This window comes from Mustela nivalis, assembly GCF_964662115.1.
Source record: "Mustela nivalis genome assembly, chromosome: 10".
NCBI classification, from domain to species: Eukaryota; Metazoa; Chordata; class Mammalia; order Carnivora; family Mustelidae; genus Mustela; species Mustela nivalis.
In genome coordinates, this window is record NC_139029.1 from 12,029,417 (window position 1) to 12,047,952 (window position 18,536).

At 55.9% G+C, this 18,536-nt stretch overlaps 1 protein-coding gene across 1 annotated transcript in view; it reads left to right on the forward strand.

Annotated features, from left to right (window-relative positions):
* IGSF21 (immunoglobin superfamily member 21) overlaps window positions 1-18,536 on the forward strand; it is a 232,699-nt gene that overhangs the window by 152,122 nt on the left and 62,041 nt on the right. Inside the window, exon 3 of the mRNA XM_082687603.1 lies at window positions 4,834-4,955. Coding sequence (XP_082543729.1) covers window positions 4,834-4,955 — 122 coding nt within the window. The remainder of the gene's footprint in view (window positions 1-4,833; window positions 4,956-18,536) is intronic.

An 18,536-nucleotide genomic window follows, 5' to 3' on the forward strand; every position in this document is an offset into this window, starting at 1 on the left:
GATGCTGTCGGTACGGGGTCAGGGTGGGGAGAGTCCTGCATTCTCCAACACGTACTGTGTGCTGCTACCTTTGCCGGAGTCTGCCCACCCCGACCAACTGCTCCACTTTGGACCCAAGTAAAAACAAATAGTAGCAGCTAATATGCATTGAGTGCTTTCTTATAATTACCTGAGTTCTGGTTTGCAGACAGCACATGGCCTGTGACAAGCAGCACGGGAACACCGGCTGTTCCGATGTCCACCCCTGTCACCGCCACCGGCTGCCGAGCCAGCCTCCGGGGGCGCTGTACATGTCACCGTGTGTGCTGTGTCCTCACATGAGCCCCTTACAGGGAGCTGCGAGGGCTCCCATTTTACAGATGAGAAGGCCGAGGCACAGAGACCTCTCCAAGGTCACACGGCTTAACCCAGGAGTGGCAGAGGGGGCACCTGACTCTGCAGGGCTGTGTGAGCCCCAGGCTTCTGCGGTTGCCCCCACGTTGGGCACGCCCATCTTCTCGACCTCAGAATAGATCCCCCACTGGGCTCTTTTCAACTAATTTGTGCGAAGGGCTCCCCACTTCCTGCCCTCGTGACCTGGGCAGTTCACTTGCCTCTGCCTTGGCCTCGGTTGCTTTATCTGCAAGACACAGATGTGGGGACAGAGCAATGAGCAGGACAGATGAAGCCCTTGCCCTCATAGAAGTTATGTTTGAGGAATAGCTCACGTTCAAGGACCTATCCTGTTATAGATTCAGTACAAACCTGTTGTGTGAGTGAATGAATGCACGGGCTCCTCTCCCTCTGGGGAAGGAGAACCCACACTTTCTTGGGCCTTGGCTTTCCAGGACAGCATCTCATCTGCTCCTGGCAGCCTTGCCATCCTCTGCGTGCCGTGATCTTTTGTCACGTGACCTCATATCACTGTGGCACCAGGGGAGCATCTCGGAGCCCCTGGGACCAGCCTGCTTCCAGGTACCGGCTCAAAGCGTACATCAGCTCCCTCCCTGTTGGGCTCTACTGACTGGGAGCCAGGCCCTGGGCCCTGCTCTCGACTCCCTCTCCCTCCACCAGCCCTCCAGGCCTCCCTTGGCAGGCGGGCCCCCTTCTTCCACTTATGGACATTCTACGTCCTCTGGCTTTCCAGGAAGAACTATTCTACCCTCCAGCCCCAGCCCTAGAGAGGGTGGCAAGGGACCCAGAGGAAGGGATGGCCGAGAAAATTGTTAATATGCCTAGAAATAGTTGTTCCTGCTGAGCGCTTCCCCACCGATCGGGTGCTGTTACAAACCTTATCTCACTTAATCCTTGAGAGAGGTTCAGAGGTGGGTCGTGTTATCCCACTTTACGGAGGAGAGAGGAGAGGCTTGGAGAAGGGAAGTGCACCAAATTACCTAGTAACAGAGCCGAGAACTCTCCTGGGGGTGGAGAAAATCAGCTGGAGGCTTGCGTCTGAGTCTTCCAGAGGTGGGGCACCAGCCTGGGACTAAGCACACTCAGAAGGGGCCCACCTCCACCTGGAGGCCTTCTGTGATCACCCCTCCCCCCACAAGAATCTTTGTCTCCTCCGTGGTGTCAGATAATACTTGGCAAATATCTGCGGCTACAGAAAGCCAGGCTTTCCCTGGCTCTGGTCTCCCAGTGACCTACGGCCCGGGCATCCCCACCAGCCAAATCCCCACAAGCCAAATCGTCCGCAATTTGGCTCCTCTTCTCCCCGGGGGACCTGCAGGTCTTAGGTCTGGGGCAGAGTTTCCAGAATTCAAGAGAAGGTGTGGCTCATCATGTCCGCTGCCCCACAGCCTGTGACATTCCTCCTCCCTCAACCCAGGGGCTGCCACACCAAGAACTAGAGAATAACTTCGTTGCAAATAGCCCCTCGCCCTCGGACCTGGGACCTGAGCGTGCATTCCAAGGCCATCCCCTTCTTTCCAGAACCCTCCCTAAGGCCCAGGGAGGAAGGGAGGGCAGAGAGCCAGCCGCTGGGCTCTCACAGCTGGGCGACCGAAGTGCCCATCCTGGTCCTGGGGAACAGGAAGGAGTGATTTACTCCTAAGCTGACTGGGAGGCCCCAGACTCGGCCCCAGGAAAAAAGATGTAAATAAAACCAAAGGAAAACTAGGTGCGTCCTTGAAACTCCCCTGTCCCTCAGCCGGAAACAGTGATTTACGACTCAGATCATTCCTCGGTGCTTTATCTGGGGTGTGCGGGTATGGGTGGACGTGTGGGGTGCAGCTGTATTTTCCTAGTAATAAAATCCTCGGTCCCGGCGAATAAATTTGAGGAGACAGTTTTACTGACAGATTTTTTTCTCCTTTGTATAATAAAAAAAATGGAGTGAAATTTGAGATTGGGACGATAAGGGCTGCCGCATTTTAGGAGGAGATAAAAAAGCAGTTCCTGAAGGAGGCAAGGCTTCAAGTCACACGGGCAGGACGCCTTCCACTTTTACGACTTGGGGAGAACGTTCCTCAAGACTCCACAGGCCTCCCCGTGTCCTCCTGCTAAGGACCCTCTTGCCTGGGGGTGGGGGCACCGAGAGCAGCTGCTCTGTCTTCAGCTCCTGGCGGTCCCGCCTGACTGGCAGGGCTTGCGCGGGTGGAAGGCAGCCCCACCCGGGGAGCCAGAGCCTCACCAGGAAGCCCCACGCGTGCCTTCGGCTGAATATCCTATCCTCTCTAAGCCACGGCTTCTTCCTCTGCGAAATGGGCAAGATGCTGTTCATTGCACTCACTTCCCAGGGGCACAGGGGGGCCGCACAAAGCGATGGCACCTTTCTCGTCTGGGGCCAGATCATTCTTTGGGGTCATCTTGCACCTTTTGGGATGGTGTCGGCATCCCTGCTCTCGGCCCCCAGGTGCCTGCACCAAACAGCCGTCCTGCAAGGCCGTGACACCAAAGATGTCACAGAGACGGGGTGTGGGCAAAATCATCCCCCCCTCCCCCTGCTGAAGGCTCTGGTTTGAAGGTACTCGCTCCTCTTCCTCCCTCGTCCCCTAGTCTTAGCGTCCCCTCTCTGGGCAGCCAGACTCGTGGTGCAGAGGAGGCGAGCTGAGAGCACACAGCCCCACAGGGGACATGAGGCAAGAGGACGAGCTGAAGAGAAGCCCAGAGGTGTCAGAGGGGCATGAGCGTAGGGAGGTGTAAGGAGAAACCATGCTGTAGAGAGTCAGTCCCACCGCTCATCTTCCCACACAGGGTCCTGGAGCTTATCACCATGCTAACCCTGTCTCCGGGGTTCCCTGGGGCCCCCAGGGACAGTTAGGGACCTCTTCACTCCTTATGAGCTTGCAGACTGGGTGGGGGGTTGGGGAGAGGTGACACATACTGATGTGGGCCGGTGCCTGGCACACAGTTGGCGCTCAATAAATGCTCGCCGGATTGCATCAAACCTGTGTCCCCTAAACCAGCCACCAAAAAAAGGCTACATAGGCCAGACAGATGTGGTTCAAGTCAGCTTGGGTCCAGAGGTGCCCAAAGGAGCCCGGCTGCCCCCGGGGCCCGTCCTCTCGGGAAGGCTGCAGATCTTTTCAGCATGCCCCGCCCCCACCATAGCTGCACCCAACGCCTTGGAGAAAGCCCCCCAGGCCACCGCCCTCCCAGCCAGCCCCCCTGCCTCCACCACCAGAGCCGCAGGGAGTTAATTCCACTTCACCAGGCCCAGGCATGAGCCTCCTGGGTTGCAGGCTGTTAGCGTGGAGCCCAGCTGAGCCGCGAGAGGCGGCAAGCTCCGGGTCTATAATAGAGTTGCTGACGCAGGCGGAAAACTGTAGGGAAAACTGCAGCCGAGTAAACAGATAAATAATTGAAACAGTGACAACACATACCTTGCTGCTTTGTGAGTAACACTTTCATTAGCTGCAGGCAACGCGAGGCGTGGGGAGGCAGCGGGCGGCCGTGAGTGGGGAGTGCCGGACACTTGGGTCCGACTTTAAATCAGCCTCGAAGAGCTGGGCGCCTGAGTAGCCTTTGTCTTCCATTACCTCCTGGGGTTCCCCTCCCCCCCGGGACTCCTCTGGGCCTCAGTGCTCCTAGGGGCAGGGGGGGACCTCCTGCCCTCCCTGCTGGCTTGTCCCCAGGACAGCCTTTGAGGACGGTGAGCCCCTCTGTGGTCCAGGGGGGCTCTATTGCCAGGTCGCTGGCTTGAGTGCTCCCTAGTTTCCTCAAGGGCCCCCTGCCTCCAGACAGGCCTCACCCTAAATCATGTCCAAGGTGACCTCCACCACATTGCCTTCAGGGGCAGTTGTGCCCCCCAGCCTCCCCGGCCCTCCAGGACCTGGCAGCTCTTGGTTTCTCACCATTGCCTTTCTGCCCCAGGCGCTCTGAACATAATCTTGCCTGGAGCGCACCTGCTCTTTCCTACCACAGGACCTTTGCTCTGCTGTCTGCTCTGCTGTCTCCTCTCCCCTGCCTCCCGCACTCCCACCTTTTGCCAGGTTGCCTCCTGCTGTTCCTTTAGAAGGCAACTTAGACCTCACTTCCTCCAGGAAGGAGGACGACCCTATCCCCAGATGGGAGCTGCATTCTGGGCCTATCCCTGGCAGAATTTCTCAGAAAGTATTGCCTGGGAGAAGATCCAGCTCTGCTCCTTTCTGGCATAGGTCCTCAGGAAGTCACTTCCCTCTAGAGCCTCAGTTTACACATCAGTAGAGTTGGGATAACCTGGGAGGGTTCTAGTGGAGGCAGTGACATGTCCCCTAGAGGCCTCCCCAGGGCACCGGGGTGCGGGTCGGGGTGCCGGTCGCACTGGCCTCTGATTCTCCCAGTGTTCCCCAACCCCCGTGCGTGTTGTCTGGAGCAAAGGGGCGGGGCTGGCTGAGCGCTCCCCGCAGCTACCTCTGTGCTCTGTTGCAGGTGACGGACGGCGGCACCATCAAGCAGAAGATCTTTACCTTTGATGCCATGTTCTCCACCAACTACTCGCACATGGAGAACTACCGCAAGAGAGAGGACCTGGTGTACCAGTCCACTGTGAGGTGAGGGGCCGGGCGTGGGGGGTCACTTCTCCAGCCCTTTCCCGTCGTATGCCCTGTGACGCTCTTGGGGGTTCTCACGGTCATTCCCCCCAACCACGGACGGGCTTGGAAGGCAGGGCGGGGGGCTGTGCTGCAGAGGGGAACCCAGGGCCTCGAGGGGCCTCCCCTGGAAGGAGGAGCAGGGAGGGGTGGAGTCGCAGCTCTGCCCAAGGCAGCAGACCCTCCACACTGCATGCCCCAACCCCAGCCCCACAAAGCCGGCTCCTCCCCAGTCCTGCGATGTGAGTTGCCCAAACCCAGTTTCCAAGCAGGGACACTGAGGTCCAGAGAGGTGAGCAGCGTGCCCCACGTCCTGCAGCCGCAGGGACAGAGCTGGGACGTCAGCCCGTTCTGCCTGGCTCAGCAGCGCAGGCAACACGCTCTCCGGTCTTCCGCGGGCCCCCGTCCAGCAAGGCAGCCAGACCCTAAACAGCTGGATCCAGGTCAGATGAGGCAGCAGGACAAGAGGAAAGAGTCCTCAGGGATGGAGACACTTGACATGTTTACCCCACCCCTTTTCTAGAAGACTCTAAGGTAGCTGCAGATCCCATTCCGTGCCCTGCTGTGTTCTCGGTGTGTGGGTGTCGCAGCCCCGCGCCCTCCTCGTGTCCTCTCTAAAAGGCCCCAATCCTGTTTTTGCCCTTGGCGCTCATGTGCCAGAGAGCGGCTCTCCTTCTGGAGACCTGCTGAGCCCCTCGTCGGTCTTCAGCCCCAGCTCAAGCACACCCTCCCGTGAGATACCTTGTTTAGATGGTCTCTCGCCCTAGCAGAGCGACTGTCCCCCGAAGCCAGGTGGCTGCCAGCCCTCTAGTGAGAGGGGGAGAGATGGGGAGTGGGGAGCCTCACTACATCCATGACAGGTACCTTCACACGGGCACTGAACGTGCACAGTCTTGCACACAGACACACGTGTGTGCGTTTTTCCACGTGACACAGCCAAATGCTTTGCCTGGTGCCCAGGCAAAAAGCAGCAATCTGCAGGCCGGGCATGTAGTAGGTGCACAGTGAAATTTGCACACTGATCCTGGGTATGCTCCTCAGCCCTTAGGACCTCAGGCCTCCCTGGATAAAATTAGAAAACTGGATGAAAGTTTGCACAGGGCTCGCCCAGCCCGGCGTAAGAAAACTGGCAGGTGATCCCTGCGCACTTTGTGAGAGGGAAGGTGGTGCTCCCCTGGAGGACCTTTCTTTGTTCCCCTCCTCTCTGGGCTTCGTGCCAGGAGCTGAGAACCAGCCCTTGTTGGGGGAATCTGGTGAGCATGTGGGCGCCAGGGGACGGGGGAGAAGCAAGCAAATGGCTGCACAGATGCCTCTGTTCGTGTCCATGATTTCCCCGGTACCTGCTTCCAAAAAGGATTTGGGACGCCTTAAAATATTAAAGCACACCTAAGACCAGCCAGTTACAATCAAGATGAAAACCTCATTTTGGGAAGCAGATAACCGTCCTGGGAGCCACAGATGGTTCTGGGGAGGTGAGCGCTCAGATCCTCCCCCCAACATCCCCCACTGCTTCCCAGAACCCACCCCCTGCCTCCACCCCACTCCCACAGGGTTACCCTGGTCTCTGAGTAGCAACTGCCCCCAGCCTATGCCATCATCGCCTGCCCTCCACTGGAGTCCTTAGCCAGGAAGGAAGCCCTAGAGCCCCAGACCAGCCCTTCCCAGCCTCTCCTGCTCAGTGGAGCCCCCAGAGCCCAACCCTGGGACCGTCCCAGAAGATCTGGTTCAGAAGGAGCTCAGCCACTTCCTACTGAGTGACCTTGGATGAGGACCTCTCTTGGTGTCCGTTTCTTGCCCTGCAAAGCAGACTTCATCGGATGGGTTTCTCACCATCATTGTAGGATTTATTTTATTTTATTTTATTTATTTATTTATTTGACAGAGAGAGAGAGAGATTACAAGTAGGCAAAGAGAGAAAGGAAGGGAAGCAGGTTCCCTGCTGAGCAGAGAGCCCGATGCGGGGCTTGATCCCAGGACACTGAGATCAGGACCTGAGCTGAAGGCATCGGCTTAATCCACTGAGCCACCCAGGCGCCCCATCATTGTGGGATTTAAATGAGATTTCTGTCCCGGGAACCTGAGTTCCAATGCTGAGCCCTCCATCTCCATGCGTTAGTGTCACCGAGGCTTGGTAACTCTATGCCCGAGTTGCCCCGATCTCTAGAAGGGAATGACAGTAGTGAGCAGCTCCCAGCAGCCTTGTGAGGGTCCCCAGGTTAATTCACATTTAAGTGCTGCCACGGTCGCTGAGCAATGCATGTTTGCTGTTCTTGCCCAGAAAACCCGCTCCTTCTTCCACCATAAAACACCCTCACCTTTTTCCAGATCCCGTAAAAGCCCCTTATGTGTCTTCTGGCTCTTCTCATCGTCATGAAAAGACCCTGTAAATGCATGCACAGAAGTTACTATTTTCTCTAGCCCCGGTTTACAGCCAGGGTTAAAGTTGGGCAAGGTCAAAGTTGGACTCGCCCCCGGCGGGCATGACACCGACTGCATCAGACCCCAGGCCACCTTGTTCTGGGTCTACACCATGCTGCCCTGCTCATCTTAAAACTGAGGACACTGAGGTCCAGGCAGGGAGAGGGTCCGCCCAAGGGTCACACAGCCGTGCTGACTTGTGGCCAGTGCCCTTTCCCTTCCCAGCCTCCGCTCCGGGGGTGGGTTCCCGGAGCAGGGCGAGCCAGAGCAAAGGAGCCTCAAAGAGTTCACAGCGGAAGGGAAGGAACGAGTTTAATCGGATCAGGGAGAGCTGGCTAGCAAAAGGAGGCTGCGTCTCCAGGCTGCTGGGCCCCATTAGGGCTGGCGGCGGGGCGCGGAACTCCGCATTTACATATAAATGAAGATATTTACAAATTAATGCATCTCAACTAGAGAGAGTCCCAGCTCCACAGCTGTCTGAGCCGCTTCCTCCTCAGCTGGGGAAAGTAGGGGGAGAAGGAAGCTGAGATCACTAAGAACTGGCAGAGAGCAATTCTCAGGCAGCTGAAAGGAGCCCAGGGACTCCCAAAGCGTGTCCTCCTGCTGGTGGGGTTCCCGGAGGGATGGGCATGGCGGGGGGGGGGGGCGGTGATGGGACTGCTACCTCCTGGGAGGTGCAGGTGTGGCACCCCAGTTCATGACCTTGAGCGGGTCACTGCCTCTCCCAGTGCCCCAGAGGTCCCATCTATCCAATGTCTATAGAATGAACCTCAGAATCCAGAACTCCCAGTTTGGAGCTGACAGTCATTTCTTCCTTCAGAGGATATTTAACTGAGCACTTACTAGAAGCCTGGCATGGTGGAAGCTGTTTTGGGGGATCCAGTGGGGAACACCAAAGACCTGGCATTAAACTTTCGTCGGGTTGGGGAGGGGGAGACAGTAAACAAAGAAAGCAAGACATAAGTAAAATTTGCAGTACACATTCCACAAAGGTGTGAATTCGGATGGCAGCTGTATGATGAGGGGCAAGCAGGGCACAGTGCCAGGGAAGGACCACTATGCTGGGCTGCTGGCTGCATGGTTAGGCAACCACGGTAAGGACATGGGCTGGAAAGGGCCATCATGGGCTATGTGGCTGAGGACGGGCATCCGCAGAGCAGCCTTGGCCGATGGGAGATGTTGGGTGGATCTGCCGGCCGCTCTGCCCCCTGGGTGGGACTACTCAGATGGATGGCCACTGTGCCCTGGGGCTCCCCAGCAGGAGTGAGGCTGAGCGGCTCCCCCAGGATCACCTCCGTGATGCACCCATGTTGCCTCCTCCCCTCCCCACTACTCTTCCCTCCCTTCCCAGCTCCCTGGGGCGCCTTTGCAAATTAGCCACTGGCTCCTGAATCCTTGTCACAAACTCTGCTGCTCTGGGGCCTCCCTGAGTGGGGAGGCAGGATAGGGGTGACAGTTCCACCTGCTGACTTCCTGCACGCCATCCTCCACACCTGCCCGCCCATGTCTCTGCCTCAGCCCTCATGCACCTGTTCCACCAGGCCAAGAATGGGTCGAGCAGATGGAGAGATCCCCCACAGAGGGGAAGAATTTGTGGGCAAAACTTATGAATCTTTGCAGAATGTAGCACATCCCACATCCCAAAGTCTTCTGCAGTCAGCCCCTTATCCCATTCCTTATGTTGTGGATATCCCGAGGAACACCAAGCTGAAGCCAGCAGGCTTCCCAGGCCCTAATTTGGCAGCGAAGGAAGTCTACACTCAAAGAGTTGAGGGTGCTCCTGCCCCTCCCACACCTTGCCCATTTCCCTTTGCTGAACGAGGCCCCACTCATCCATTCAGGTTCCGCTTGCACGCCCCCTCTTCCAGGAAGCCAGTCATGACTGCCCAGACCAGATCAGATACCCCAGGGTACTTCCCCTCCATCCCCTCCATGCCCTGACACTAGGTGTTCAAAGTCTGCGGATCCCACTAGACTCGAAGCCTATGGACACGGGAACGGGTCTGATGTCTTCATCACTGTCCCCCAGACCCACCCCACCCCCACAACATTGAAGAAAATATGTAGATGCTTGCGGGGCGGATGAGTTAGCTGCGGAAGCTGTGGTGTTCTCCCAGAGGCTGGCTCTCCCTGCAGCTGGGAAAACGTAGGAGGGAACGGCTTGCCTCCCTTCCCCTGCACCCCGCGCGCCTTCATTCATCACAAAGGAATTGAGCAATTGCTACATGTCAGGGACAGTGCTGGGGATGAAATGGAGAGCAAGACATAATCAGACCTGCTCTTGTGAGGTTTGCAGTGTAAGGGGTGAGGAGAGGCAGACTATAAAAATATGTTTAAAAGAATAAGGAAGACTATTGACAGTTGGTGATAAGTGTGTGAAGGAACAAGGTAACGTGACAGAGAATGACAGGAATAACAGAGTGTGCAGTGGGTGGGTGGGGGGCAGCTGCAAGTTCTCTTAGAGGAGGTGACATCTCAGCAGCAATCTACAGGATGAAAAGAAGTCACTGGCTGGGTTGGGGTAGGGAGGGCATTGCAGGTAGAGGGCACAGCAAGTGCAAAGGTCCTGAGGTGAGAAAGCTTGGCATGGTCTAGGGGATATTAGAGGGCCAGTGTGGCCAGAGTTTTGGGAGCAAGCTGGCATTTTGCCCTGTGTCCTGGAAGCTGCTGAAGGTTATGGTCTGATGTGATATACCTTGCAAAGCTCCTTCTGATTGCCCTGTGCAGGGTGGGTTGGAGGCGCCAGGAGCGGAAGACAGAGCTCTCCCCAGATGAGTCTGGGGAAGGAGACACAGGTCTCTTCCTTGGCCTTGGGACTTAGTTTCCAAGCCTGAGTAAGCTGGGAGAGGGAGTGGCCACAGTGTGGTGCCGGCAGGGGCCAGGAGGCAAAGGGGTGCCGGAGAGCCAGCTCTCCCTCCGGGATCTGGTTGCCATGCCCTGGGAACATGTGCACTGTCCCCAGAAGCCCCGGCTGGAGGTGGAGAACAGCTGGGTGAGTGGGGAGGAGCCTGGGGCCTTCTCAAAGCACAGGAGAACACAGTGACGCCTCCTTCATTCATATTTATCAGGGAAGGGAGATTGGGGTGGGGGGGGGGATCAAGTGAATGAAGGAAGAGCCTGGAGGAAAGAGGGAGTGAACAGAAACGCAGCTTCCTTTATTGCTCCGAGACACACCCACACCCACTCACTATTCCCTTAATGGCCATTTTGACCATTGCTGCCTCCAAGGCCCAGAGCTAGGGTGGGGGCTGGAGAGCAGGCACAGCACCCAGAGGTGGTCTGGGTGCAGCCCCAGCCTCTTCCTCATCGGACCTTAAAGCCTGTCTTCCTTCCCCCACCCCTGCGTGCCCAGAAGCTCCTCCCAGGCTCCGCTCTAGCTCTTTCATTTCAGTAACCCCAGACCCTACTCCGCGGTTAGAGAGGAACAATAAATATTTGCGGAACGAAGGGAGAGAAAGCGGAGATAAAACATGGAGATAAATAGCTAACAATTCGAGTAATAAAGTGATAGCTGTCCTAGGAAAGACTCCGATATAATGCAGTGACAGATCAGAGCTGGAGAGAGCCGGGAAATCACAGAGAAGGTGGCGTCTGAAGTGGCTCTAGAAGCATAAGGAGGTTTCAGACAAGGAGGCGCAGGGGGCAGACACTCTAGGCGGAGGGCACTGCGTGGGCAGAGGTGTGGAGGGAAGGAGGCTCTGGAAGGAGTGGCAGGACCCCTCCAAGCAGGCAGACAGACAGAACCTGCGAAGTACAAGTTCCCTAGAATCTGTTTGAGGGAACACTGTGCTGGTTTTTATTTATTTTTAAGATCTATTTATGTGTTTTGTTTCATGTTATTTATTTTTTTATAAAGATTCCTTTTATTCATTTGACAGAGATCACAAGTAGGCAGAGAGGCAAGCAGAGAGAGAGGAGGAAGCAGGCTCCCTGCTGAGCAGAGAGCCGGATAAGGGGCTCAATCCCAGGACCCTGAGATCATGACCTGAGTTGAAGGCAGAGGCTTAACCCACTGAGCCACCCAGGTGCCCCTATTTATGTATTTTAGAGAGAGAGCAGGGGGAGGGGCAGAGGGAGAGAATCTTAAGCAGACTCCCTGCTGAGTGGGGAGCCTGATGTGGGGCTCGATCCCAGGACCCTGAGATCATGACCTGAGTCGAAATCAAGAGTCAGGCACTTCACCAACGGAACCACCCAGCCACCCTTGTGCTGGTTTTTAAGTAGATGCATTCGCTCTTTGGTCCAAAGAGGCTTGCTTCCCAACAAGTGCCCTTGGACCCTGGTTGGTTTGAATCTGAATTACATAGCTCCCTTGTCTTTCTGCACGTTATCAGGAGCCATGCCTCCTTTTCCTCCGAAATATGCACAGCACGTGCTGTTTGCACAGACATGTCCGTTCGCGTGTTCAGGCATGTGCCAGGTAATGCCCAGTTCTTGACCCGCTGGAGAACCTCCTCCTCTCTCGAACCCAGTAAGCCTCTGGGTATGCGAAAGAGCCAGGGTGACATTATAAAGACAACCTTGAGCCTTTTGCTGCAGATTATTCAGAACAGATTATGCCTCTTAGTCTCATGTGAATTGAACCCCCCAAGTGGGAGTGGGTCCTGGTCTCAAAACCAGGGATGATTTTAGGAGCGAGGCTGCAGTTCTCCTTCCGGCCACTAGGGGAATGTCCAGCCCCGAGCTCTGCTCTCCGCCTGGTCAGCAAGTTGCAACAAATTGTCCTTGGCAGGTGTGGGATGGGGGGGGGGGGCTTACCCCCTAGGTCAGTCCCCGGACCTCCTGCATTAAGATCACCTTGGCAGTGGCTTAAAAAAGATCAAGTTCTGGGTCCACCAAGATGAATTTTGATTCAAGGAGACTGGAGGGGGCCTGGGGCATCAGTCTTTTAAAAAAGTCCTGCAGTTAAAGTTGATCCAATCATGCAGCGCCTTCTGCCTGCTCTGATGTGCTGACTGGGGCCAAAGAATTCAGATGATTCTAGTTGCTGCTGGCCGCTGGAGGCCTGCAGGCGATTTTCCTAAGGCCCCGGAGGCCACACTCATTTGGGTTGAAGATGACAAATTAGTTGACCAGCTAGTGACCTCCCAGTCCAGAGTGACCTCACAGGCACCAACCAGTTCCTGAGCCTGGTTCACCCCCCCTCCCCATGCCCGGCTGGCACATTTTTGGGGGGACAGAGAACAGCTGGTGTGCACGAGGGCCTATGCTGAGCTTCTCAGAAAATGAAGCCTTGACTAGGGAACAAAGGGGCCCAGGTGCAAAGGGCTCTTCCTCCAGCCCTCTGGCATTTTCCCCAAAGGCAGAGTGGCTCTCTGAGCCAGAGTCCCACCGGGCCCAACACCAGGCCGCTGCACCTGCGGGATAGCCCAGAGCACCAGTCAGAGAAGGAGGAGTTACTGGACTCGCCCGCGTTCGGCGCTGGGCCTCTCTCTCAGGACAGGGACCCTACCTATTTCACCTCTCAGTCCTCAGTGCCTGGCCCAGGGCCCAGCATGGAAGCCCAGGGCCTCAGTAAGGGCTTGTGGAATGAATCGATTGGCGGGTCATCCGAATGTGGGCTTAACCATTTCAGACAGTCCGCGGAACTGTTTCTGACCCATCATCTGGTTTCACCCTCACAACCGTCCCATGGAGCACCCATCTCAGATTCATGGAATCCTGTTGTATAGATGATGACACAGAAGAACAGAGAGGTGCGGTCACCGGTCTGAGGTCACACAGCATGCCCGTGGGGAACCCCGGGTTCACACACCCAGCCAGACTGCATCTCTGGGTCTCTGGAAGAGGTTTGTTCCATGCCCAGGGGCAGGCACTAGAGACTCGGGTAACTTACTAAGGACATATGACCTTGTGTGTCCATCCCAACACACACATGACGGATGTGTGCACGCGCTTGCTTGTGCACACACACACACAGTGGATCTGTAGCCCAAGGCGCTTGGTGCCTTTGGGTAGGAAGCTGCCAGAGTCAGTCTCCATGTTAAAACTAGCTACTGCCCAGCCGTTCCCGGCCCCTGGATGCCCTGGCCAGGGGGACTGAGCAGGGCCCAGTCCAATCCCAGCTCTAGAAGTGGGACTCCAGGAGCTACCCCAGCTTCTTAGCTAGCGGCATCAGTCCCCTTGACCGGCTAATGTGCTTCCACAGCCCTGAGTGGGATGCGCCCCCGGTTCCTCACCCCTACCTGCCCCTCCCCAGCCACCTCCCCCCGCAGTCACTCCGTGCATCACACCTCTGCTCTTCCCGTGCCAGTGGCCCTTGTCCACTCACACAGATGCCGCCACTGCTCACACTCGGGCCCCGAGCGGCCCAAACCAGCAGGCCCCACTCGCCGCAGACTGGTGCTGAGCTCCCGCCTCCCCGGGGCCCTCCCTTCCCACCCGAGGATGTTGATGTTGTTCTCCTCTTGTTCCCTGACTTTAGTCTTTCCTTTTGCTTCCGTGGTTTCCTTCTTAGCACCACCTTCTTTCTTTCCCCTTCCGGTCTTGCACTTCCTGTGTGGGGGTTTTGTCCTGTTACTCTGTGCATGCAAACACACACACGCGTACACACATACAGGCAAACACGCGCACGCGCACACACACGATACCTTGCCTCCCCTCCTCCTGCACATACCTTACATCTCTTGGGATGGAGTCCCACAGTGGCCCCAGAATCTCCCCGGCAGCAGGGATCCCGGATTGCAAGGCCCAGAGCTTCAGGAGGGTCCCTATTCCACACTGGCCACACTGGGAGGGGTTAGGGGTCAGGAGCACTTCTCCATGGTTGGGTCTTAGGGTAGTGGACAGCTTTGATGCAGGGGAGTTGAGTTGCTCTTTTGAGTTGGCAGCTCCCACAGAGCTGCGTCTTCCCGCCACCGCCGCCGCCGTCGCCATTCTCTGTTCCCATGCCCCCATGAGAAGGCCACTGGGGCTCCCAGAATGTGTCCTTCTCTCAAAGGTCTTCCCCCTGGGGAGGGAAGACTTGCAAAGCTGTCTGCTGCCCTCTGGTGATGCACTGGGGTATTGCATCGGGGGGGGTTCCTGCCAGTACGCCTCGCCCCCTCCTCCCCCACCCTCGCCAATCACAAGGATGGGTCTTGTCCCTTAAGCATGGGGAAGCTTCCTTTTTGCATCTCTAGGGCATCAATACCCAGCACAGAATGTCAGTAGAGATTAGTTAAATTAATGATCTGACAAGTTATCTAAATGCGGAATTACTACTTCTATCGGTCAGCAAAACTCTCTCCCATCCATCATTTGCTTAAATCCTAATGACAAACCTATAGAGTGCAGATCTCAGACCCTATTTGTGGGTATTAAGTTCAGCCCAGAGAGGGGAATAGCCCAAGAGCTGGGAGAGCTTCTTCCTGACACAGAAATTTCCTCCCTTTGGGGTTTCCCCAGTGAATGGAGCTGAGCCCCTTGCTGATGGAATGGGGGGCCCTGGGGTAACCCTCTCCTCCTCTGGGGAACAAGTTGCCTATTACCAAGGGCCTCCGGGAGACAGTGTCTTCACCCACCATCAACCACAGGGAACTGCAAACTCGAGTCAGACCTGGGATGCAGAGGGGAGGTAGCTGTGAGGCCACGTCCCAGGCTCTGAGCTGCCTTTCAGCCACCTAAGCTAGGGCTGACCGTACTGATTCGTCTGCCATTTAAAGTGTTTCCTTTGAGCTGTGGACATCAGGAAACAGAGGTGAATAAAGGAGGTAGGGTCCCTGGGCTATGTCTGCAACACAGGGAGAGGCTGAGGGAAGGGCCTCTCTGGGGTCTGGAATACAGAGGAAGCCACCCGGTAGAGGCCAGGGAGTGAGCATTCTGGCAGGGGAGGAAAGCAAGGGGGTGGGAAGTGATGAATCCTGCAAAGAGTGTGTGTGTGGGGGTGTGAGGTAGGAGCAGGCCTCTTGAACTTGATTGCACACAGGCATTGCTTGTTCAAATTCAGTGGTGGGGGTGGGAACCCCGTGATCCTGTGTTTCCGATCATTTCCCAGGTGACGCCGGTGTTATGGTCCACACGACCCATTATGAACGCCCAGGGGAGCTTTGCACACTCCCGACACCCAGGCCGAGCCCTGGCGGTTACATCAGAACCTCGTGGGTGAGAGGGTGGGGTCACAGGCATCCGTTTTGCAAAGCCCCCCAAGGTGATTCCCACAGGCAGGTGAGTTTGAGACCCACTGCCATAGAACCCTGCGGGTCATCAGAGTTTGAACTGTATTCTCGAAGTGGTGAGGAGTCATCATTGAGGTTGATCCTGTTTCTGTTTCGGGGTTGTGAGATCGGCCTCAGCTACCGGGGAGGACATAGGAGCGGAGGCAGAAAGCACCCGTCACTAGGTGACGGGGTGTTGGGGTATGCTGGCCAGGCCGGAGGGGCTGGGATGCGAGGAGGGTCTGGAGGCAGAGCTGGCGGGACTCACCGATGGGCTGCAGGTGGAGGCCATCAGAGAGAGAGGAGTTGCCAGTGGCCTCCAGGGCCCTGGTCAAAGCACTTCGGTGGCGGTGGTGGGGGTGGGGGGTCCTGCTTCCTGAGGCGGGGAGATGGGCAAGGATCAGCCAGGGCTGGGGACCGCTGCAGAATTCCCAAGTTCTGTCTAGGCCAGGAGAGACGTGTCCGTGAGACACCTGAGCAAAGACGGCAAGTGGGTCAATGGACACGCGAGGCGAGGGACAGGTTTCGGTCAACAGACACAGGTGTAGAAGCCACCAACACATAGACGCCATTTAACATCACTGTCCCCTCCCGGACTCAGGCCAGATCTGCCAGTAGCCTTCTGACATCCACCCAGGCCAACTGCCCCTTTCTTCAGGTGAGAAAACCAAGGCCCAGAGACTGTGGGTGACTTCCCTAACGTCGCACAGCAAGTCAGCTGTGAAACCGAAGCCCATCTTCTGACTCCTAGAGAAGCATTTCCACTCCACAGAGCTCAGTGCGGCTTCTCCAACCCCGGCCCATGGGACAGAGTTGCTGAGATGGCAAATCATTTATGTATCTGCAGTCAGAAAACCAGAGCTGTTTGAAATTATACACACACACACACACACACACGCACACTCACATCTTTTTCTTCTAAGTAAAAAATCAGTAACTGGGCTGTCAGCTTTATTACTAATTACGCAACTACTTTATTGCCAGTATTAAAAAAATTGAAGGCTAAAAATGTCCAGGAAGGACTTAATTTAGTAAACTGTTCAGAACAAAGTATTTGTCGTCGTGGTATTTCTTCACATTAGAATTTGCTCCGGGTGATTCAGACCTCCTCTTTAATATATTATTGCAGCCTAATAAAGTTCCCAGGTTCTGGGAGAATCTTTGCCTCGGAAGGTAATTTTGTTTCAGGAGGTGAGGATTGGGTGGGATTGGTGGTGAATGGGAGGTCGGGTGAGCCTAAGGGTCCTAAGGAAAAGTCAGGCAAGGAGACGAGCTCACTGCTGAGCATGCGCAGGCGTGCAGTGATGGCGGGTGGCCAAATGAATGGAGGATGGAATGTGTGAATGAATGAATGAATGCATGAGGGACTGGGGGAGGGAGGGAATGAGCGAACGGAGGAACAGTGCCCAGCAGGATCACTGGGTGGTTGCAGGACTAAGCCTCAGTCAGGGAAGAGGAGTCACCTGACACTTGCCATGGAGAGACATAAATGAGAAGACGATGGGGGCCACCAGCCTTTTGTGCAAAATAGGCACCTGTCACCTCCACTTGCAGGTAACACCAACTACGACCAAGACGATGAAGGAGCACCATGGAAGGCTGCGGGGAAGGGAGGTCTTTCTCATTTGAGAAAAAGCAAAGAGGCAATCAGAGAAGTTGGGTGATTTGCTTCAGGTCACACAGTCCAGGAGCCAAGGAGGCGCCAGGGTCCCAGGCTTCCTGGTGTCCCGTCAAGGGCTAGCTGCTTCTTTCCAGCTCCCAACAGCTTGAGTTCTTTCTCTGTGCATCTGGGTCCTTCACTGCCCAGGTGCCTTCCACACCCAGCAGCCCGAGGGAGTTTTCAAATCATGGCACCTGCTACTTGAAGCCTTACAAAGGCTTCCCAGCTCGCTTGGGAGAGAACCCCGTCTTCTTGTAGCTTCAGGGCTCCCAGATTGCAGATGATCCCAACCACTGGGCCAGCCTCATCACCCACCCCTCTGGCTCCCTGGCCATCCTCTGGGCACCTCAGCCTTGTGGCCAAGCTTGTTCCTGCCTCAGGACATTTGCTCATGCTTCTCTTCTTCCCATGCCAGGTCTCAGATCAGACGCCCCCTCTGCAAAGATGCCTCCCTGATCACCCATCTGAATAGGTCCCCCCAACCCCTGTCCCTTATCCCTTTGTTCCTATTTGTTTGCTGCTTGCTTTCGCATGGCATTGACTACTGCCCAATGTGATCCTCTCATTTATATATCTGAATATGTGTGTTCCCTTTGCCCCTTCCCTGATGCAACCCTGAGAGTGAGAGCTTCGTCCCTCTATCTCTCCTCTGTTCCTTCAGTGTCCAGTTGGTACCATGTAGCTCCGTAGTCAGTGGCCAGTAAATACTTCTTATACAGATATGTGAGCTCCTGGTCAGAAGGTTAGGTTATTAGACCACAGCCTGGCATTGAGACAAGGGCCCAGGGACCTGGTCCTGAGTCTGCAGGGAAGCTGCAGTGTGACTTGGCTGGTGACTCAGCTTCTCTTGAGCCTCAGTGTCCTTTTTCCAGTGCAAGAATGGGAGGGAGCACTTGGCGATAGGCATCGCTCCCAGCTCTATCTCTGACTGTCTCTTCTTTGCTGTACTATCTATGTGAACAGGGGGTAGACCTGGTCCCCAGGGGCCCCGAGCCCCAGATGACAGGATTTTGTGCATAGCCGGGGCTGGGGCCAAAAAGACAGAGGCCTGGAGTCCTGAGACATGTCTGGAACCCGCCTCGGCACCCTATGGGTTCTTCCTTCTCGTGTTTGGATTCTCAGGGGGACCAGCAAGCCCTTGCAATGGCAATTTCCTTGTGAGCTGGGCTGACACTCCTAATTATTATTTGGAGAGGCTCAGGGAGGTTCAGTTAATTGATTACATATTTCCTTCCGTGACAGGGCATTTGTTTGGTTCTGTCGTTCGTTTTCTCTTCCTGTGCTAAGTTAATGTTCCTGGGCATGTTGAGTATTTTGTGGGGACCATGG